At 34.5% G+C, this 25192-nt stretch overlaps 1 protein-coding gene across 1 annotated transcript in view; it reads left to right on the forward strand.

The window, feature by feature from the left end:
- Positions 1-80: 80 nt before the first annotated feature.
- LOC125074932 (glycogen [starch] synthase) overlaps positions 81-25192 on the forward strand; it is a 31734-nt gene continuing 6622 nt past the window's right edge. Inside the window, exons 1-9 of the mRNA XM_047686414.1 lie at positions 81-269; positions 13306-13450; positions 19593-19670; positions 20365-20471; positions 22036-22227; positions 22836-22930; positions 23390-23492; positions 23649-23757; positions 24281-24434. Of these exons, the coding sequence (XP_047542370.1) occupies positions 13312-13450; positions 19593-19670; positions 20365-20471; positions 22036-22227; positions 22836-22930; positions 23390-23492; positions 23649-23757; positions 24281-24434 (977 nt within the window). The 5' untranslated portion in view covers positions 81-269; positions 13306-13311. The remainder of the gene's footprint in view (positions 270-13305; positions 13451-19592; positions 19671-20364; positions 20472-22035; positions 22228-22835; positions 22931-23389; positions 23493-23648; positions 23758-24280; positions 24435-25192) is intronic.

The following is a 25192-nucleotide window of genomic DNA, read 5'->3' on the forward strand; positions in this document are numbered from 1 at the left end:
ACACTTTCCCGTCCGTCAAGAGTCAATCCGTCATCTCAAGGTGACCTTCAGATGCAACGAATTTGACGTTTGCTAACCTACAAAAAATTATTTTCGTTTGAATTTTCTACCCGCGTAGACATGTTATATGTATTAAAATTACCGTATATCATTTCGAATCACTGAAACTGTGCGTTGCATTAATCGTGCCACGTGAATTGTGAATTTTTCAGTGATAAGTTACAAGTTTTACCGGTTCGGAACACTTTCCTTTGCTTTCATTTAAATCGGTGAGTTAAATTTTAACTTTTTTTACGACCCGTGTCGTTCATTCAATCACCGGCGTGGTTTAAAAATAGTTTCACTATCTTCTAGTATTTTATAAACATTGTAACTTTTTTATTTTAATTATTTAACAAGGGTACAAATAATTCAGCTTAAATATTTTTTTTAAATGAATGCATTAGTTATTTCTTTGCAATTTATTTATCTTTAATTACATTTAAGCCTTAGGTATTTAATAGTATTATTAAATATAATTTATTGTCAGTAATTTTGTTTAGCTCTATATTAAAAAAGAGTTTTGTTTGAATTTCTTTAAATGAGATTTATTGAGTCATTTTTTGTAACTTTTTTCTTATTAAAGATTAGTTTAATAAACATCACACTGACTAGTTTTTATATAGATATTTACATTATTATTTTAATTTATGAATAAAATACTTTATGATTTAATTGTAACAATTTATACAAAGTAGTATGTGCATAATTTATTTAAATTTGAATCTTTCAAATATATAAAAATATTATATTGCAATAAAATGGGGAGAATGGGACATAAGCCATAATATAATCAAATATTTTCGTCTCTTTAAAAAGACCTTTGTAGAATATTGAGAAAGTTTTAGGACTGATAAGATCATCACTAGGCTATCTCAGATAGAAAAAAAAGATAAAGTAACGAAAACCATAAATTTTTAAAAATCTATTTAAAAACCCAATAAGTTTCTTTCATCAGGTTTTGCAGAACTAAGGTGTCTATTTCTGAACCAGATTTTCAAAGGTCAATAACTTTTGAATATCTATTTTGACTTTGACAAAGACATTATGCTTTCTGCCAAAAAAAATACCAACAAAATTAGTTCAAAACAGTCTTATTTATAATATCCATTGTTGCATAATCATCACATAATAATATAATCAAGAAATATATAATAAATGTTATCTCTTGTAAATCACTAATATTTTTGTTTACAACATATAATCAATTGAATGACGCCTGAAAAACATACTTATATTTTATCTTAAACAATATGATTATTTGAAGAATGACTGTTGTTTTTACACACAATGAATTTGGTAAAATTATATTTCATACAGATTGCATTTTTATATTAATTTATTTTTTATATAGTAAGTGTCATAAGTCATGTCCCCCACACATTACTACACTTTGTGCGGGGGCATTACTACACTTTTAAGATCCCTTTTAAGAATGAACAAGCCCGGGACACAGAGGCTTCATACAATTCGTTTGTCAGTCGATACTTGTCATCTATCGGACATTCTGCAATTTGGCCGAAAGTGTAAATGCGCAAACTTACCCCCACAACTGTCTATCTGTGCTCACGACTCACGTGTCAAGGGACTTTAGCGTCCCTTATATTGTATTTATGTAATATTGATAACTTAAATGTTATGTGCTTTACTAACCCTTCGAACCGAAACATGATTATACCAGTTTAGCAGTAGAATATATGATGTGAAATTATACATGATGAGGTACCTATCCAGACAAGCTTAAATAAAAACCCACTACCGTTAACCTCAACGTAATGTTATGTAAATGTTATTGTAGTGATTAAAATATAATTAAATACACATAAAATTATCATAATTGTATGATAATTATTGTACTGTTGCCAACTGCTAGAGGTGAGATAGCACAGTAGTGGGAACGAGTAAGATACACATCTAAACAAAAAATTGCACGTTCTAGTAAATTTTCAAGTGCTTAATTTTTTTTTCGAAAATTACGTACGTAAAATTTTATGTGTCTGCTTGGAATGGACCTCACGTGTATCCTTAAGACTTTTATGGGTAGTTTAAAGCCCACCCACACATTGATACAAATACGCACGTGTCGTACACACGTATGCATTACGTTTTACGCACGCAAGCGAGAGAGCATGCGTGCGTGTCCATTCACACATAGCTCACACGTGCATACATTTGTGATAAGGAAATAAACACGTACAGAATCACACACTAAACATATAGATATGTACATTTTATTGGCATCTAACGTGACCCCTTTGCCCTACACATTATATTTTTCAAATTTAATCGTAAATCGCTTCCATAAATAGAATTTAAGTTTAAAATGTAACGTCTATCTGTTTCTATGCAAGTTTATGTTTTTCTCAATTAAAGTTTAGAGATCCCTAAAACTTGTTTAATTTTTGGTATAGTTTTAGGTTTTGCGTAGTCCTCAACTCTACTAATGTGTACTATGACAACAAAATAAATATCCAATATTGTTGGCATATCAAAGACCCTCAATTTTGGTCGTAGGAGACTCGACTGGTCAGATTGATATAGAGCACAAAGGTCTAGTCTCTAGTTGGCAGCCGGGATGGCGACGAGATCCTCATTCTTCTTCATTGCATCAATGTAATTATACTCTAAGCAACAGCTACAGGTAATATTATATAATCTTGGATCCTTTGGTAGGCAGTAGATGGCGAAGTCTGAGCAAATGTCTATGATGATATGTATTCCAACCCAAAACAACAAAAGACAAATAAACAACGTTAGACACCGAATTGCCGCACTATCATTGGTCGTGAGCTTGAATACTCTATGTCATTAATTATGGATTTGTGAAAAAATGGCGTTTTGAACGTCGGCGAAACTGGAACTTTGGAATTAAAATTAAAGTGGATATAAGTAGTTGAGTGGAATAGTGTTGTGTTATAATTAAAGATATATTAGTCTAGACTTGTTTATAGTGCACGATATAGCTGATTTATATTGGAAAATCGTATGGAATGTGTAAATTTTAGGTTTGTTTATCATCGTTCCTTTTTCCATTGGAATAGACCATATATATCATCAGAAGGCCTATTTTTTTTTAAATTAACAACATCCACGGGCTCACAGTTGCCCGTGCCTTTTTTACATTAATAAATTTAGTTTTTGTATTTCATATTTTTACTGAACATCAAAAGATCTTCCAGCATGTCGTCTTCTTGGAAGACATGACCTACACTGACTATAATATATACATAATCCATAATAAATAATACATAAGTAATTCTTTTGATCCTATTTACTGCAATCCAGCGGGCCCACTTGCTCTCCGGTCTGCCTACTCCGATACAGAAATAAAACAATTAACAGATTTAATTATAATTATAGGAAGAAATTCGTTTGCAAAACATTCGTTCCCTTTGTAATTCTTTGCTAATAAGTTATCATCTAGATTATAATACAAGATGATAAAAAAGCACGGAGTTAATGCTTGTCGACTTCCAGGCGGGAGACATAACATACATATATAATTGTATTTAACTAACATGACTGTATTTTTAGATGTTGAAAAAGAGTAACAAATGAGTTTCTTGACGGTTCTTCTCGGTAGAATCTACATTCCGAACCGGTGGTAGCTTTACTTTAAATAGTTTGTTAAATGACGATTCAAAAGTGCTTGTAAAAGTCTACTTGAATAAAGTATATTTTGATTGATTGATAGAGATTAAATTGATATTATTGCGATTGTAAGTTACGCGTTAAGAATGATCATGAACTCAACGTGATCGCTAATCATCGCGTATATTTTTGGAACGAAGTTTGTTACGCGGCTTACAGTGGAGTGAACTGGCACGGCAGAAATCGTCTCGTATGGAAAAAAGCGTTATGCCTCCAAGCGAGCTTTTTTCACGGCATTGGTTTGCGGACGAGCGGGCCACCTGATGGTAAGTGGTCTCCACAGCTCATAGACAAAGGCGCTATAAGAAGTATTAACCATTCCTTACATCACCTATGCGCCACCAACCTTGGGAACTAAGATGTTATGTCCCTTGTGCCTGTGATTACACTGGCTCAGTCACCCTTCTACCCGGAACACAACAATACAGAGTACTGTTATTTGGCGGTAGAATATCTGATGAGTGGGTGGTACCTACCCAGACGGACTTGCACAAAGCCCTGTCACCAAGTGAACCTCAAAGCTAACCCTCTCTTTCTATTTATCTCCGTCTCTTTCTATTATAAGCGATTTTGTTTAATGGTATTTAAGCTTATTCCACACGGGATTTTAATGACGTCTTTGTCATTGTTAGTTAATTATTCTTAAATCTTGTTAATTTATTTAATTATGTCGGATATTTAATACATAATATGTATATAGCGAAAGCAACTTCGTTCCAGCCAGATGACCCACGACCTTTTTTTCTATAGTTTTATATTAGTACTAGCGACCCGTCCCGGCTTCGCACGGGTGCAATGCTGATACTAAATATACTACATTTCTTACAGTTTTATACCAAAACAACATATTTTTAAATTGTTGTCTGTCAAAATTGAAAAAAAATACAATGTGTTTATTTACGAAATCACTTCAGAAACATCTAAAATTATTAGTGTTTCTCTAGTATATTGTGCATGTATTATACATATAAACCTTCCTCTTGAATCAATCTGTCTATTAAAAAAACCGCATCAAATTCCGTTGTGTAATTTTAAAGATCTAGGCATACATAAGGACAGACAGCGGTAAGCGACTTTGTTTTATACTATGGAATGATAATGATTTATTAGTACCTACAAGCTAAAGCGCTAGAGTTTGTATATAGTTTTTTTTTTTATAAAATTGGTAGATTTATTAAGTATTCCTTAAATCGTGAATGCGCCAAAGTGTAGACACTAAGATCAAGCAAATGACCAGCAAAACTCCGCTCACGTCCTGTAAATATACAAACAGAGGATCCTATTAAAAATCTCTATAAAAAAATACATATTAATCGAATTTTCTTCAGACAAACGGTGTCGATATCTACATATAACGTAAACCAACATCCATTTTTATGTATATAAGATAATATCAGGTCAATGACAAGAAGTATATAAGTCAATTCATTGATATGGAATCAATGTCGATAAGCGAATTAATATACAATAAGAAAAAAATTGTAAACTTGAGAGTGACAAAGCGAAGAGACTGGCAATAGACTGAAGAGGAGAAGAAGAAAATAATTATTCCTAACCTTATAAATATCTACGTCCAAAGACATTGGCAGTGAGAAATATTAACAACTTTTGGTGACAACTGTTCTAAGTATTGCTGTTTGGCGGTAGAATATCTGTATGATACCCACCCAGACAGACTTGAACAAGGTCTACCGCCAAGTGAATTTATTAGTTACGAAATAAAATGGATCTATATCGGAATTGAAGGAGTTAAGATAAACAATGTTTAGATATACATATGTAAAGAAAAAAATTTACTTTTCTTTAATTTGAATTCCGCGCATCAACCGTCATCGAACGCGCAGTGACATGACAACTAAATTTTGTTAACCATGAAAAATATTAACTTAGAATCTATTTCGTGATTGTGAAAAGTAAAGCATCTTGTGATTTAGGAGCAGACATTGTTAATAATAACATTAAATGTCGTTAAATAAGTTTTTTTCTGATATTCTTTTTTGTTAGGACGACACAGATAATGAAACACAATTGAGATTCTCTTTTTACAGAGAAATTCAAATGCGGTTTGCTAATAGCTCCGATATATTATGGAATACAAACAGTTCTTGATTATTATATCGTTATTTATAAAACAAAACTATTAACCTCAACTTATTGTATTCGTATTATTTTACTTTCAAATTTCTGAACAACTTCGTCTACCCTTAAACTTGAAACGCCATTATCAAATTTCAAATCACAATCAAAAACAATAATAAATATAAAAGCTTTTTTTAGATTTCGACCAAAAATATCATAAATTCAGTGTCAATTTTTTTTCTCTGTGTTTACTTCTCCTGTAGTTACAATAGTTCAATTCAAATCAGATATTATCATTAAAAAAATATACGTATTATTAATAACTTCAATTGAAGCGAAAATCTTTATTAAATATATAATCAAACAAATCAAACCATACTTTATCCGAGCACGCTTTCACAACTTTTGAACTATACTAAACGGTCCACTGGTTCGGAATGTCGAACCGAGAAGAACTATCAAGAAAATCTTGACATACGAAGCTATGTCAGTGGCACGTTATAACCATTCCTTACATCACCAATGCGCCACCAACCTTAGGAACTAAGATGTTATGTCCCTTGTGTCCGTAATTACACTGGCTCAATCACCCTTCTACCCGGAACACAACAATACAGAGTACTGTTATTTGGCAGTAGAATATCTGATGAGTGGGTGGTACCTACCCAGACGGGCTTGCACAAAGCTCTACCACCAAGCAGATTGTGTTTTTTTGTTTACAATATTTGATTATTTGAAGCGACTTGGGTAATCGTGTCATTCCCAACGTTCGTTATCATGTACGAAGTCGTTAGTTTTATTGTAACCTTGAGCACTCAAATGTTTTTACTGATTGCTTTCTAGATTATAATTGAATATTTTAAGACCCCATTGTAGTTTATCATCTAAAATATGATCTGGTTTAATCTAACCCTCGTGTTTAACATTACAAATCTAAAATATATACACTATTACATGAAATCGAGATTTATTATCTTCTAAATTCAATTGGTCATGTCTGAAATATATATCAGATTAGGAAGCTTCATGTCGTGAACTGTCATGAGCATCTTTTTACAATTTGTAATGACTACGCTTGACCACGACCTAATATAATTATAATATAAGTTCTGATACAGTCTAGAAGATTGTGCGGATAATAAGGAATTAGATGCTGGAAGATCATTCCACATTATCGCTGGGCGTAAAAGTAATGAGGATAAAGAAAAATGCTCTTTGCAATGGTTGAAACGTCGATGACGTAGGATGTAGGCTGTCATACTCTGGTTGTATACTCTACGAAAGAACTGATAGGCAAGCTACTTTGCGACTATGTTCCAAACTCTGGAATTTGGTTTGCATCTGAGGCCTTTCACAGATAACTTTCTTAGCGCGGCGATTCACCGAGTTCTCTCCTCGAGTTTCTATTGTTGTTGATTTTTGGCTGAGGCAACCCACAAGTGATCTGAGTTTGATCTGCGTGGATTATATGGACCTTATACATTCCTCTTTAGCAAATCAAAGTTTTCACATTTCTCTCCCTCTCGAATCACTCTTTTTATTGATGAACACTGCATTGAAATACGTTGCGTAGTTTAAAAGATCTTAGTGCACAGATTTAGCGACTTTGTTTTATACTATGTAGAGATAGGTAATTCTTGCCTCTTGATAAAAAAAGGTGCGTGTATTGAGTGTCACGGATACGCGCATAGATATATTGTGTGATATTTGTGATCATATTATATGTTTAGATCTCTTTGGCAACTTACTTCGTAGTGTTGACCTGGTAGAGCTTCGAACCAGTCTGGGTACCACCCACTCAACATATATTATACCGCCAATAATCTTCTTAATATTGTTATATTCCGATTTAAAGTGTGAGTGAGCCATTGTAACAGGCACAAGGGTTATAAGGAATGGTTAATATCTCTTACAATGTCTGTGAAGGTGGTGGACATTTATCACTAGGCTCCTTTGTCCGTCCCCCTAACTATACCATAAATAGTCTACAATTTTAAAAAAATCCTCTCATGCCTAGAGAAGTATACCATTAAGAAAAATTTGAAGTCAAGAGATCCGTTTTTTCATTCATAAACATTCTGGGGCGTACGTTGACAGGTCTCGTATTGCGTGAGTCGTGTTAAATACGCGACGTTGCAAATTTTGCATAATCGTTACTTAACTCATTTGCGTCAAAACTAGTTTTTGGTAAAACGCCAACAAACGCTGACGCTGACGTTATTCATAGTCTAAATTAAATATTTTATTATTAGGGTACATGTTACGCAGTTCAGCACTTTTTTGGTACACATTAAGCTCTCTGGTCCAAAAGAAATGGCAAACGATGACGAAAGATCTTCTTGTTGACTTTTTATAGACGTTCTAATTGCATCCATCTTTCAAACCCTCGATCTGTTGTGGTCTTCTGAAGTTTTGCCAGCTTTTCTAAATACTTTCTAAAAGCATACACTCATGTGATTTTATATCTTTTGAAAATTATCATTAATATTTATGATTAATCTGCCCATTTTCAATCAGCGGTGCCATATCAAATCAAAAAATCAAAATCAAAATACTCTTTATTGTACACCAGTAAACATAAAGTTGAATAACCCTTATCGTTAAACAGCGATCTCTTCCAGGCAACCTTAGGGTAGAGGAAAGAAACAGATATAGAAAGAGGTAGGGGTGTACGAGGCAGGTATAAAAATAATATATGAATATATTACAGTGAAATAATAAAATAATTAAAATAAAATAATGTACAGTACCTGGCAGCTAAAAAGCCATATCCATACCCAAATCCAATCTACTAAAGCTATACAAACAGAAAATCCTGGAAATTAGTCTCCTTTTCCTGATTGTGGAGAGACGAGGGTATGAGAGAGGATTAATAGCGTTTTTTTGAGTATCTTGAAAGTGCAGTGTAGTGGTCATATGCTATAGAACTCAGTCAATCTTTTGAATATTTCCTTCAAGCACTAAACAAGGGGTACTGGTCCCTAGCTTACTTGTAATTTATTTTCTTGATCTAAAGAAATAACACTTGCCAATATAATTACTTGATTTAAGTAGATTACCTGTAGTAATATATTTAATTACTAAACAATAATTAAATATAATACATTTATACTAAAAAAAAAACTATTACAATATAAATTAACATTCAACCAATTACAGTTAAAAAGGATTTTTTAAGATTTTGTTAGAGTGCGACGGAGGTGACATAATGCTTTCCCGCTCTCACACTATAGATACGAACTGCAGTGTTTAGTTTGACTTACTCTAAGCGCGTTGTTCGACATCGACGGTCGTATAAAATTGTTATGTCAATACAAACTTAATACTTAATTTAAGATTCTTTTTCGTCTGTAATATTGCTTTTCCGTCATTTTTTAGATTTTTATTAATTCTTTTCAACCCTTCATCATTTACATTTATTATATGTTAAATAACAATTATAATATCTCAAGAAATAAATTAATATTGTCTTTAACCCTCAATCAGGCATAGTACGATTTATCGTTTTAAAGTGATTTTTGTCTTTTTTTAATTCATAAAACCTTTACTTGATTACCAATATTTGTATCTTTTGTATAAAGCTAAACATTTTTTACTAAACAATTCATTTTGGGAAAAATCGTTATTCAAAGAAAGTGGTCATTATATGCCCCTATACCTACCCGTCTGGCGGTAGTATGGTATGATATATACACTGCTTCTATTATACAAGAGATAATTTTGAAATAAAAAAATAATTGTAAATTATTAGATAAAAAAAAAAATTAAAAAAATTCTACGTTTTTTTGACAAAAAAACCATTCTTATCGTCATTGATTAAAAACTGTGACCGCTGTGACCGCCATAGTTTTACAAAACAATTCATTTATTGCCGCAACCCACTTAGATGTCCGTAAATGATAATGTCCGTATGATAATAAATAATTTATTTATTTATTTGAATACTTTATTGTACACGACAAATTAAACAGATTAGCCTTATAGTAAGTGTATATAAAGAAAAGATGGTACAACCGGCGGTCTTATCGCTTTAAGGCGATTTCTTCCAGACAACCGAGGTAATATGGAGTAGTAGCCAACAGAGAGATGGTAGGTGGTGTAAAATAGACTACATACATAGATACAAATAATATAATACATACATAAACTACTACATACATATAGCTAGGTACATAAATACATTTTTACATACATAAATACATACAAATATACAGATATATACAAATAACAAATAGTATCTAGTCGCCATTCAGTGTGAGAGTGTGAGGTAATAATTAGTAACTTTAGTTTTAAATAATGTTAAAGAGGTATAATTATTTAATTAAAAATGTACCTATAATTGCATGGCCAATTTGTTTCATGCAGAATGTTCATGTTGGTTGCGGAGTGTCTGCCTCCACTGTAGGTTTTAGGAATACCATTATCGCCGTCTCTAAAAAAACAGAAATTTGGACATAAATATATTATATTATTGATATTATCTATGTAAATTACATGGTTAATCTATAAACACATATAACGTAATATATTTATGTAAAGCAAAAACAAAGATTAGGTCTTAAGTACTTACCTATTCTCGCTTCTCAGAATGCTCATTCGCCGTGTTGTTTCTTAATAGCATTGGCCGCCATTGCTTCCCATGGCGTGATCGCTGAGTTTGAGTCGGAGTCATATTAATTTTCAAAAATACCGCCTAAATGTCAACTTTTTAATTTGTATATCGAATCTCCTATTTTTTTATAACGTATATGTATTTCAGATAACGACTCTAGTTTTAAGTTTTATTAACTTCATTTTATTCACCGTCACATGGAGGCCTCTGAAAATCAGTGCTGGGTTAATATTATGCCAGCTTCAACTGAGAGGTTGTCCATTTTGGATGCCACACCACTTTACAGTTCATTTTTGTTAATTTTTATTTATTTTTGTAAATATTTTTGTAAGTTAGGTAACTTTTTTTTTTTTTGTTTATTTTTTATTTTTTTTTCTTTCTACGTCATAAATTAATTTAAATTCTGTGTTACTTTTGTCATTTCTTTTTTATCTTCTTATTTTTACTCATGTGGTGTGATCCAAATAAAGACTTTATCTATCTATCTATCTATCTAAATCCACTTAGATGTCCGTAAATCCACTTAGATGTCCGTAAATTCACAACAGCGCGGTTTTTAAGGCATTTTCTCCTCGCACAATCTCTCTGTGGAACCAGCTTTCGCCGGCGGTTTTTCCGGACCGATACGACTTGGGAACCTTCAAGAAAAGAGCGTACTCTTTCCTGATAGGCCGGCAACGCACCTGCTAGCCGCCCGGTGTTGCAGATGTCCATGGGCGGTGGTAGTCACTTTCCATCAGGTGAGCCTCCTGCTCGTTTGCCACCTATGACTTAAAAAAAAAAATACCACGTTGATAATAAAAAAAACCGTTGCAGGACCACATTACAAACATCTATCAATTTGTGTAATGTTTTCATCCGATATCGATATATCCATTTGAGGCAAAGTTATTAAAAATAGGGATGATAGAATCAAATTATAAAACGACAAAGGGCTCCTTAACAGGCATAGTGCATAATACTACCACGTTTTTTTGTCTTAATTTTAATATTTTTTAAGAAACAGATCTTAGGTATACATTTTACAGGTAAAAATTAAGAACACACCATGTTTAAAAATATGTTTTAATGCCAGTGCACGTGGGGCCTGATTAAGGGTTAATCATATATCTAATATACATGTACAATATTAAGGATTTATTTACAAAAGAATTATTGACATTCAGGCTTTAACGAAATACTAATAAGGATTAAAAATAGTTACTGTACTGTACGAATCATGACCGTGTGGAATGGCAAGAATGCTAGCAGCATTTCCCTGATGAATCGCAATTCCGATCCAAATATGAGCCATGTTACCAGTAATGGCAAAACTCGAGTTGTCATACTTAGCTTTTTGCACACTTACATATATATATATATATATATATATATATATGTCGGAGAAGCAGGATGCCGAATAGTTGGGTTCGGGGATTGATCCGACATTTGTAAGACTATGTGGGCGTGCAATGGAGATATTCACAAAATAAAGCGTATTTAATATCGTGTAATCACTGTATTCATTGATTCAATAATCGTACACCACAATAATATCAAAGGATTACAATAATTCATCTCGATTAAGAGCAAATGGGTTTGCAAGCAACCATCGCATTCGAGAAGCTTGTCAAAACATAACGACTCGCGTTGCCATGTCACTTACAACTCCATTCGGGGTGACCCGCTCTTATAAGTAAATCAGCCATCAAACATTATTGCCAACTACTCGATTCATTAATAATTATCCAAATCAACAACCAAAGTAACCACGCGCCGATATATATATATATATATATATATATATATATATATATATATATATATATATATATATAACATATATATAATAACTTTGTAAGTTGAAACAAGTACCGTTACGAAGAAAGATTTCTTCATAGTTCAATTATCATAAATGTTTATTGAATCGTGTTTTGTAAGCAAACTGTGACTTATAAATATAAAGTTCATATTTGCAAGTAAATTCTGCTAAGTGACGTTGGTCGCCTTTTTGTCTAGTGTTTAAAAAGTAACACTACATATTAGAAAATCTTGGACGGTTTTTTCAGGTGTGTTTATTCGCTTTCTGAAACGGTGGTAGTGCGGAGGTAATGCATCTATATTAAAAAAGGATTTCGTGAGCCGACGGTTGTGTGATGGTTCCTCCTGCTTGACCTAGGCATAGCTAGATACGGGGCAACCCTCCTTGCCCGGGCATGTCCTCAGCGGTAGCACGCAGCTACCGCGTCATGAAATTCTGACACGATGGTTCAGGGACCTAAGGACCCAGTGGTTAACCGACGGTTAAGAACCACTCGTGTTAAGTAGCATTAAATGCCTATAGAGGGCGCTAGTATTTTTGATAAATTCTAAATAAAACGACATTTTGAACCCTTTAAACTTGGTGGTAAGGGTTTGTGTGAGCTCGTCAAGTTAAGGACCATCATCACATCATATTTCCTATAGCCAAGCATTGTTGTGTTCCGGCTTGAAGCCGTATTAGTGTGAGTCAGGATCGAGGTGCCAGGGATTGAGTCGTATTGGTGATGTTAGGGTTATTGTTTGATATTTCTTATAGTACCAATATCCACGGTAACTTATCTTTCGATGGCCCATTTGCCAGTCTCCTAAATTACATAAAAATAGATTAGTGGAGTTTCTCAGTAGCAACCCGGTGTCAGTATAAATGCCAGTCTACTCTCGTGCTTCGGAAAGCACGTAAACCCTGTCCTGTGACAGAAATCGTTCCTGTCCTGGCGGATATGCCGTCCCATGGGCTTAAGAGAGTTCACCTTTGCTTGCTCACACACTTGTGAACTATAATGCGTCCTAGTAGCGTAGTTGGTTCGACACCAATGATAGCCGTGTCAAAATTAATCAAAAGCACGTCAACGTTGAATTTATGGAAAGAGAGAAGTTTTATATATATTAATGTATTTTTCTAGGTAACGATGTCGCGCGATCGCACCTCGAGGCGGTTCTACCGCGCGGAGTCCACTCACGACCTGCTGTCTTACATGGACAAGGGTCAGGCGGCCCTGGAGGAGAACAGGTGGACCTTTGAAACCGCATGGGAGGCAGCTAACAAAGGTATTACTAACTAATATTATTAAAGCGAAAGCGTTTGATTCGTTACCAAGAAATACTGCTGCTTCAGCTTGCACGTTGTGAGCAGCGAGTCATAAGTAATACCGTAACACATACCCCGCTCCCCCTTCACCAGTGGGCAGGCAACTAATCAAAAATCAAAATATTCTTTATTCTAGTTAAAATCGTCATGTTACACAGTACACGTGTACAGCTAGCACTGGTCCTGAAAGTAGATTCTACCTACAAGAATCGGCAAGAAACTCAGTAGTTATTCTTTTCCACCATTTTAGTTATAGAGTACGTCAGTAAAGTAGAATTAAAATGTTATATATCCTGCCTAGATATCAACAAATACTAAGTCCACGCTTTTTTATCTAAACATATAATAAAATTGGAGTGTCTCTTTGTAATATTAAAATAACCCATTTTTGCTAAATGCATATGTATGTATACACGGGTACATATACCAAAATAACATTTTTTTACAATTTTTGTCTGTCTCTCTGTTTGTTCGGGCTAATCTCTGGAACGGCTCAACCGATTTTGACGGGACTTTCACTGGCAGAAAGCGGATTTAATAAGGAGTAACTTAGGCTCTTATTTTAGAATTATATATAGAATAAAAATAAAATCACGCTACAATATCCAAATAACTTAAATTCAAACAACGCGCACGAAGTCGCGGGCACAGCTAGTCTTTAATATAATCTTGTATTGAGTAATATGACATGAGCTTTCAATTTTTTTATACGCCAAATACATACAGGAATGAAATGTAACAACAGGAATGAAAAAAACGGTCACATGGTGTACATTTTCTGGAATAAAAGAAAAAATTCCATAACTTCAAAAATACATGACTTAAATTTTTTTTTTAATTTTTCTGATAACTGGTGTGGCATTACCTGTCAGGAAATTTCGGCTTGACGTCGACTTCTGGGACACCCTGTATATTACGAAGTCGTTATTTATAGATCGTAAATAATACACTTTGATCAATGGAGACTCCATAAAATAAAGATGAAAATGAAATAAAATTACATTTTAAAATAATATCAAACACACACGTGTTTTTACGTGTTCACGCTTGGCATGTCGTAACAGTCTAGAAATTAGATAAAAACACGATTACGATACTAACTTGGATTGAAGAGAAAATAGTGTTTTTGTCCGAATTTAAAAATAATGATTATAATTGATTGTATGTTTCCACCGAGACGGTCGAGTGGTTGCAACATCCTCGTGCTTAATCTGGTTGAGGATTGTTATCTCGATGAAAAACATTGTAATCAAACCAGGGAACGGATTTTATTCTGACACACGTATGTGGCCGTGCTCATTACATTTTTTATATTAGCAGCCTGTAAATTTCCCACTGCTGGGCTAAGGCCTCCTCTCCCGTTGAGGAGAAGGTATGGAGCATATTCCACCGCGCTGCTCCAATGCGGGTTGGTGGAATACACATGTGGCAGAATTTCGTTGAAATTAGACACATGTAGGTTTCCTCACGATGTTTTCCTTCACCGCCGAGCACGAGATGAATTATATAACAAATTAAGCACATGAAAATTCAGTGGTGCTTGCCTGGGCTTGAATCCGCAATCATTGGTTAAGATGCACGTGTGCTAACCACTGGGTCATCTCGGCTCGGCCGTGCTCGAATAAGTTTTAAATCTTCTCCTTAAAATGAACGATCCCAAGCAAGATATATTGCCAAAAAATAAACTATATGTCGTTTACTTGTGATTGGTGCGAAAAAGGGTTTAGTAAGACTGTCAAGACCGAATAACCTCTTGGAAATGCTTGCTTGGGTTGTTGAGGTGCTATGTCGGATTTTCCCATTTGACAATTCTCAGTAGTTTTTTAGTTTTCAAACAAAAAATCAATCAATTTTATTGTAATAGTCATGATAATTGTTATTTCTCAGAGGTTTTATCAACAGAATATGGAAATTCTAAAAATATTCGCTCGTGAAATTCAAAAGATTCTTTAAAGAACGTTTGTGCGTTAAATGATTATAAAACTAATGAGTTTGTTGATAAATCACTCCTTGAGTGGTTAAACTTGAGATAAAAAATAAGAAAAAATCTCGTTGAGCTATTTTTGCCGATTAAAATTCCGATATTATTCGAGGTGTTACTAATATGCTAATATCGTTCATTTACGAAACGAGATGAGACAAGATGACCCTTAAAGACGGCGGGTACAAATCCAGTAAGCATCTCTGAATTTTCATATTCAAAATCTGGGGTTATAATTCATCTTTTGTTCCTCGGTGTAACAATTCGCACGTCTAACGAAATCTTGTTTCATGAAAATGAACACTAAGATCAGATAAGACTGCTTGATACGAGAGTAGGCCGTTGTTCAACAGTTGGAAATTTGTCATTACAGAGAGAGTTAAACGTCAAAATAAGTCCTGACGACCTCCGTGGTCGAGTAGTGTGTACACCGGTTTTCATTGGTACGCCATACGAGGTCCCGGGTTCGATTCCCGGCCGAGTCGATGTGGAAAAAGTTCATTAGTTTGCTATGTTGTCTTGGGTCTGGACGCTACAAAACACAAGTGCTTTAGCTACTTACATTGGGATCAGAGTAATGTATGTGATGTCCAATATTGATTTATTTATTTATATTTATATCGATTCAACTTCGAACGAATCGAATAGGAAAACGGTTAAGCGATAACGATTACGTGTCGATTCGATAATGACAAGTTGTTTCTAGTATTGGTCTCCAGAGAGACTAGACGAAAGGCATTAATTTTATTGGAAACATAATTGTACATTACGTTCACACAGCACGTGAGTCAACTGACTTCCAGGCTGGAGACAGAACATATACATATAATTGTATTTAACTAACATGACTGTATTTTTAGATATTAAAAAAGAGTAACTAAGAGTAACTTCTTGCCGGTTCTTCTCGGTAGAATCTACATTCCGAACCGATGGTAGCTTTCCTTTAGATTGTTAAATGACGATTCAAAAGTGCTTGTAAAAGCCTACTTGAATAAAGTATATTTTGATTTTGATTTTTTGCCACGCACTCGACCCGCGGTTTCTCTCGCTGTTCCTGTCACAGTTGCTACTATACTACTATTGCAGTACGTTTAGCGTTACATTTATTTTTCGTCGAAATTCGATAATTTACAAACTTTTACATTCCAGTTTTGTTAAATATAATAAAAACAGAAAAACTCTACATTAAACAATAGACGACATCTAAACTATTCTAGGAGCAGAGATGGTCCAGTGGTTAGAGCGCGTGCATCTTAACCGATGATTTCGGCTTCAACCCAGGCAGGCACCGCTGAATTTCATGTGCTCAATTTGTGTTTATAATTCATCTCGTGCTCGGCGGTGAAGGAAAACATCGCGAGGAAACCTGCATGTGTCTAATTTCAACGAAATTCTGCCACATGTGTCTTCCACCAACTTGGAGCAGCGTGGTAGAATATGCTTCAAACCTTCTCCTCAATGGGAGAGGAGGCCTTAGCCCAGCAGTAGGATATTTACAGGCTACTAATAAAATTAAAAAAAAAAAAAAAACTGTTACTAGTAAGATAAAAATTATTGCCCACACGATAATTCGAATACAGTCGCCATGTGACTATTCGTCTAGGTTTGCCTAGCCTAGTACTAAATGAAAATATGTCTTATTCCAACCACGAGAGGAAAAAAGCCAAATAAACATCTTTGACATTGAATTGACGTGACCCATTGGTCGACGACGAGATCTTGAATTAATCTATGATATTCATTATGGATTCGCGAAAAAATGGCGTTTTGAATGTCCGCGAATATTTATCGGAACTTTGAAAGTAAAATCAAAGTGGATATAAGTAGTTTAGTGGAGTAGTGTTGTGTTATAAATAAAGATATATAAATCAAGAACTGTTTATAGTCAAAGTCAAAAATCTTTATTTAATATGGAAGTGATTACACTTGCTTATTGATAGTCAAAAATCTACCGCCGGTTCGGAATTTAACACCTCGGACCTGAGAAGAACTTGCGAAGGAAACTCGGCGGGATATTTTTTTTAAATTTCATTTTCACAAGTATAGATTTTTATTTTATTAGTGCATAATATAGCTGAGTTATTAACAAATTTGAATAAATTGGAATAAATCTTAGAATCATAATAATACGTGGTTTTAATGAAAGCTCTGTTTAATTTAGTATCGTTATTGTTTCAAATGTCGTCTTTTAAAATAGATAGAGAGCGTTAGATTGAAATTCACACGAAACCGTATCGTTAATTCAATATAGTCTTTATTTTGTAAGCAATAAAGTGTATTTTTATTTTCGTCTTACAAGTTCCCTGACCAGACAAGTTCTTTACAAAGGCTTTTGTCAGTATTCAGAGCATATACAATGCGTGTAAACGGGATCAACTCGTTTCATGTCTTAAAGACTTAATATATACACATATAACGCACGTTACGCCTGTACGTCTAGTACTTAAGTTTTGCTGATTCGTAAATTTAAATGTCATGTTAAAATAGAACTTTATAAAGATGATAAAAAAGCTTGGAGTTGTTCGTTGATTTCCATGCAGGATAATATTTTTTTCGATTATATTTACTTTATTTGTCCATGTTATTGAATTGTTGGTGAAGAAACTCAGTTTATTATCTGGTTATTCTCAGTAGATTCTACATTTCACAGGTAGATTTATATGAAATTTAATCTTCTAAAATGTGGATTCAAAAGTGTTTGTAAGATATTAGTTGTAACAGCGTATATCTTGTATTTTGATTGGTGATTACAAAATATATTGTCTTGTATTATCGTCGGCGTTTCATCGCAAGATTTTAAAATAAATGGGCATCGATTGATCGTAGGATAGATTACGTGTTCGATCTATTTGTTTATGGTAATATGGCGTCGATTTGTCAAATGACCTTCGCGTCAAAACTAAATAGTAGGAGATTCTGTGGAAAACAATAATAATTTAAAAAATGCTTACATAGAGTATTTCATCTTTATTCAATTATATTTGGTGACAGGGCTACGTGTAAGATATATCTGGATAGGTATAAGTTTTGTGGAAGGCGGCTTTCATGGCGGCACTTGGTGGTAGGGCTTTGTGCGAGCCCGTCTGGGTAGGTACCACCCACTCATCAGATATTCTACCGCCAAATAACAGTACTCTCTATTGTTGTGTTCCTGTTAGAAGCGTGAGTGAGCCAGTGTAATCACAGGCACAAGGGACATAACATCTTAGTTCCCAAGATTGGTGGCGCATAGGTGATGTAAGGAATGGTTAATATTTCTTACAGCGCCTCTGTCTATGGGCGGTGGTGACCACTTACCATCAGGTGGCCCATATGCTTGACCGCCAAAAATGCCATAAAAAAAAAATGGTATGGGCATGTTATGCGGAGGAATAAGGAACATATTGTGAAAAAGGTCTTGAGAATGAACGTGGATGGACATAGAGGAAGGGGACGACCAATGAAAAGATTGGATTGAAAAGGCTGAATGTTACTTGTGAGATGACGTCAGATAGGGAGGTATGGAAGAAGAAGACATGCTGAGCCGACCCCAAGTAAATTGGGATAAGGGCAGGAGGATGATGATGTATCTCTCACTCATCCGATATTCTACCAACAGTAATATTTTGTATTGTTTACGGTTTAAAAATTGAGTGAGTCCGCGTGTCGGGCACAAAGGACTTCAATATATTGATGGCGCATTAGCGATGTAAGATTAGGTCTTTAGGTTGTGGTGACCACGTTATTAGATGACCTATTAATCCGTTCGTCTAACTATATTGTAAAAAAAAAACCTTATTCAAGAAGGCAATCATTTTTCAATCGTAAATTAAATTTAATGTTTTGAATGTAGAAATTAAGACAGCAAGAATATCAGTTATTACTCTCTGATAGTTGAGGTACAATGGTTTTAAAATAATAATACGTTTTTATTGGTTACGTAATATATAAAAACTATTAGAACATGTAAAAAAAATTCGTTTCGCTACATTTAACAGAAGCAAATCCGTCGGCAGACGTATTCCATGCATTATATACTAAAATCTTCCGGTATAAGTTTTATGTCCATAAACTTTGTAGTGTTTTCAGATAAACAGATATTAAAATGATTTTGGTGATTTTAAATAATATTCATTTTTCAGTTGGCGGTATTTACACGGTTATAAGATCCAAGGCGTACGTTTCGACTGAGGAAATGGGAGAAAATTATTGTCTTTTGGGTAAGTGTTCTAATTTAAGAGAGTTTGAGATTAACTTGGGCGACATGAATCGGGTAACTGTTGAGAAAACAGTTGCTCACATAGGTACGTGGTACGTAGAGTGGCGTGTCTTCATAAGTGAATAGATATTTTTTTTAAAAAGAGATTAAGAAATTACTAATATTCCTATTTAATCCTCATTTTAATAATATCGCTTGTGTTAGGACGACAATTGCTCAAGCCGTCAAGATCAATCCTGCGACTTTTTACATCGCTAGTAAACCATTGCGCTTTTGACGTTCGGATCTATAACTCACTGTCTAGGAGCTTGATTAAAACATATTAAATATATGTATTTAACTAATTAAATATATTATATAAGTTTATATTTGTTAGAACCGTTCTGATAATTACGTCTGACTTATTATGTCTGAAAGAAGATCGTGATTAGCTGGTGACGATGAAGATGATACTGTTACTGTATTGTTAACACTACCAAGTGTGTGATAATATTCAAAGTAATCGTTTAATTAGCAATGGTTAAAATACAATTGAATTTGATCCCCAGAATAAAAAGTAAGTGAAAAATTCGGTCGTGTAGGTCTCCAAATAGTCGCGGTCCAATGTAATATTTTTGTTGTAGAAACCGGTTTCTAAAGTAAAAACTAATAATGTTTTTTGTGTAATATGTGTTTAATATGTAATTGATTTGTAGGTCCATTTAAGGAGCAATGCGCAAGAACAGAAGTCGAGGAGGCAGAGTTCCCTCCCAACTCCCCCCTTACAACTGCTGTCAACGTTATGAGAAGTCAAGGATATAAAGTAACTAACGATTTGCCATAATATTACTATAAAAACATAAAGCTAATTATTACTATTTATAACTACTAACTCAGATTCGAGAATATAGAGAGAAATAAGTTCCAAAACCCCTTAAGAAAAGAAGATCTCTTGCTCAGCAGAGAGACTATTGACTTTCGACGTGATATATATTTTTTTCTAATTTTAAAAATTATTTTAAAACTGACACGTTCTCAGCTTACTGTGCCGGTGTCTATGACCCACAGACAGGAACGTCTAGTTATCTGCTTTCATAAAATAGATTAAAAATTAATAATAAGATAAATAGATTAAATTATAATTTGTCTACGTCTAGATTTAATTAAAATCGTAATTGTATATTGGAACTAAATACTATCCTCTTGGTTCTATAGTTTATTTGCAACCAATTAAAAGTGTTTGATACTAAATATGATTAACTAAAGAACTTTTTTTATATTGACTAAGGGCTCCCACACAAAACTGCGATGAGATGCGATGCGAATTTCTGCGATACGATTTAGTGCGGCAAACCGTTTGGTAGGGCGACCATTCCTTCAAGTGTAGTCAGCCGTACTGGACGTGTTTTTAGGAAGCCTAAGATGGATCGCAAAAAGATTATTGCACTGCTATTATTGTTAAATAGATATAAAAGAAAAAGAAGATTCTGGGTTCATCCATTTATTCTCTGATGGGAACTCTGATGGGAACTATTTGACTCAAAAGTACTATGCGTTGAGAACTGAAGAAGATAAATTTTCTTTGTCTTGGAAATTTGGAAACAAACTTTCACAGACGCTCTTCCACGCATCTTGCTTAATAAATTTATTTTTATAATGGGTCATCACTTGTGTCCCAAAGGACGGGACCCTCCTCAATTAAAGAAATTAAAAAATCTACATCATATTCCGCCATTTTTTTATAAACAAAGAAGGCGGCACAGGCGCCGCGCGTCTTTCTCTAAAGCTGTCTCAGAGCGGACTAAAATGGCGTTACCAAGGATGACGTAATATCGTAGGAATGTGCGATGCGAAGCAGATCGGAAATTCTTGCGGTGCGTTCGTGCGAATTCGCAGATACTTGCGATGCGATGTGAATTCGCAGTTTTGTGTGGAAGCCCTTAGACAAGCTCGATCTACATTTTATTTGATTTATTATACAATCGACTAGTTGAGATCACGTGATTCTTAACCAAATCGGTTCGACTCCATGCATGCACCGCCGAATTATCAAGTGCTTAAGTTACTGATGGAGGAAAACATCGCGAGGAATTGTCTAAAATCAAGTATCTGACGATAAACGGTCACATGTGACGACCAGCTCAATCATTGACGCAGCGTGACGTTTTAATCTTCAAACTTCTCCTCAAGTAGGAAACCTTAGCCCAGCAGTGGTACATTAGCATGTTATATTTTTGACATGTTTCCAGTTTTATAATCCACATGTTTCCAGTTTTATAATCCACATGTTTCCAGTTTTATAATCCACATGTTTCCAGTTTTAAAATCCACATGTTTCCAGTTTTAAAATCCACATGTTTCCAGTTTTAAAATCCACATGTTTCCAGGTCCACACGGGAACATGGTTAGTTGACGGAAATCCTCAAATTATTCTGTTCGACATCGGTTCAGCCGCTTGGCAGATGGACAGTTATAAGCAGGAGCTGTGGGACACCACATCCATTGGCATACCCCACCTGGACGTGGAGGCGAACGATGCTGTTATCCTTGGGTTCATGGTGGCACATTTTATCACTGAGGTTAGTTTGTGGATTGACTGCAAGAAGACGAATTGCTTTGTATTGATGCGTTTCAAAAGTGATTTTGATTTTCCCAAGTTTTAATACAGACAGGGTGTCATACTCCTTGTAAGACTCTACCTATCAAGCTAGTCTTGTTTAAAACTTCATTCATTCCAATGGTACTTTATTCCAAGTTTATCCAAACAATGGGGGTTTGACGAAGACATAAACTATTAACTATTTATTTAATAGTTGTTGGCGTAGTTAGACTCTATACTGAGAAGGGCTTGCCTAGTACCTGAAAGTTTGCTTACTTGGGTGTACAATTGATTAATCATTTAGATTTATATGAATACTTATAATTTATGGGATATTTTGTAGAACTGTGTACTCTCTTGTCCCTATGTATCGTACGTCCATGCTTATAACAAAATAAGCTATTTTAAAATAATAAAGTATAAGATCGAGCAACTGACTATATAAAGCTGTTGAATTTTTCATCAAACTCGTTCGTTCTGTTGAAAATTACTACAAGCAGATCTTATTCAGGAAGTTTCCTAGATATAAAAAATGTAATAAAACTGCAACAAACTGTATTAAAATATATGCAATATTTGTTATAACAGTTCCGTAAAGCAGCGGAAGGCTACAGCGATACTCCGCCACGAGTTGTCGCGCACTTCCACGAGTGGCAAGCTGGCATCGGTCTGATTGTTTTAAGGTGAGACGATATATTATGTTATTTATTAAATATGTTCTAAGATCAAAAATCCTTTTTACGTTTAGATAATTGTTTCTCTAGTCTATATTAATTCTATTGCGAATGGTTTTTGTGTGTTTTTTGTTCAAATCGAATCACTTAAATAATGACAGTCCCTTTTATAAATGAGATAATAGATTGGTTCTAGTATTGATCCTTGTGGAACTCCCGTATTTTTAAAAATATGATAAATACTTTTCGTGTGTTGTTTGTTATTCAAATCATCTCTGAAAATTTTTATTATTTCCTCCAATGCTTTCGAAATAGGTTATTAATAATTTACGTAAAAATATTGTTTGCTCATTGAACATAGTCGAAGGCCTTGAATAAGTCTAAAATATGATTAATATACAGATTCTTATATGATATTACTTAATACTTACTTACTTGAAGGTTATAATGTCCGTCCGTGTGTTTTAGGGTTCGTCACGTTGACGTAGCGACAGTGTTCACGACTCATGCAACACTGCTCGGCCGGTACCTCTGCGCTGGCAACACTGACTTCTATAATAACTTGGATAAGGTACATAAGAATACTGACATTAACTCAAAACAACGTTAGGAACACAATGATAATATTTTATATGATACTAAAACAACTTTCCGCCATTTTGAAAAAAAAAGTATAATTTTAAAGTAATTGAAATCTTTATATTTATGGAATGTCTTAATGTCTCAGTTCTCTGTGGACGAGGAGGCCGGCAAGCGGCAGATTTACCATCGCTACTGCATGGAGCGCGCAGCGGCGCACATGACGCACGTCTTCACCACCGTCTCCGACATCACGGGTGAGCACTCGAACTACCACCACATCGCTCAACACTTTTCACGACTACTACTGTAGACAGCGCGTCGCAGATCACACGATACCGTGCTATCCGAGGTACGGTGATGTTTAACTTGAGCTCATTTCTTTATTGATCTGAACCAATATTCTAAAACCCAATCTAGACCAATTAAGCAGTTACTATTTGAAGATATAGGATACATTACAATACCACAAAAATATACTACAAATAAATATGTCACAAACCACGCAGAAAAAGTTATAATATAGTTATTATTTAATTTTTTTGTGTATTAATATGATAATGTAAGGAAAGATTATTTATTAATTAAATATATTTTATTCTTAGTTATAATTTTTGAATTTGTACATTAGAGTTTTGTATATGTACGTTATTAGTATCATTATTGCCTCCCAACCGTTGCCGTAAGCGTAAGAGAACAGACTGGCGCCGTAACGCGTTACGTAACGAAGCGGTTTACCCTCCCATAAGAAGTTATCACTTCAAATTGGTTTGTCACCAGGTTACGAAGCGGAGCATCTTCTGAAACGGAAGCCGGACTTCATCACACCGAACGGTCTGAATGTCAAGAAGTTTTCCGCGCTGCACGAGTTTCAGAATTTACACGCGTTAGCCAAGGACAAGATAAACGAATTCTCTAGAGGACATTTCTATGGGTGAGTCTTGGACTACTTCGACTATTGGTATGTTTAAGCTCTTAAAGTTAAATTTAAACCTGTATGGATCTAGCTCTGAGCTCAGATAACTCATGTTCAGGGAGAATGGTTAAAAATATTAACCCGTGATTTATACCTGAATTAAATTTACCTTTGTAAATTATGTTTAGTCTTAATGTGGTATCCTGTAATGATAGGAGTACATCTTAAAATACTGTTGGACATTGCTATGCGCATAAGTTGAAGACCATTAATAAATTAATAATGATGATGTCGTTCTCGTTTTGGACACGGTGGTCAATCAAGGGCAGTCGACTATGCTAGAGATATATAGAGCACAAGTGGGAACGTAATCCCTCACACTCTCGACCGCAAAGAGTTCAGGCGCAAAACCACGCACCGAAGAGTGTACGCAAATCCAACTTTCGGTGTTTTACTGAGGATTTTTCGAGAGGAAAACTCAATACTTTCTATTACCCCGACAAACTTAAATAAATACACCATAAAAGCTGGATTACTTTATGAGTTAGACAAGTGAATCTTAAACGAAGATTTAGGATTTCAATCTGGTCATCTACTCTATTCTCAAGTCTTTTTGTGTTCTGTGGTGACGGCAGATATCGTGCTAAAATTCTGCACATGGACATTCAAAATAGTCTGTATTAAGGAAGCTTCTTACAAAATCAAAATATACCTTACATTAACAGCCTGTAAATTTCCCACTGCTGTGCTAAGGCCTCCTCCCCTTTGAGGAGAAG

This window comes from Vanessa atalanta, chromosome 29, assembly GCF_905147765.1.
Source record: "Vanessa atalanta chromosome 29, ilVanAtal1.2, whole genome shotgun sequence".
Classification (NCBI taxonomy): Eukaryota; Metazoa; Arthropoda; class Insecta; order Lepidoptera; family Nymphalidae; genus Vanessa; species Vanessa atalanta.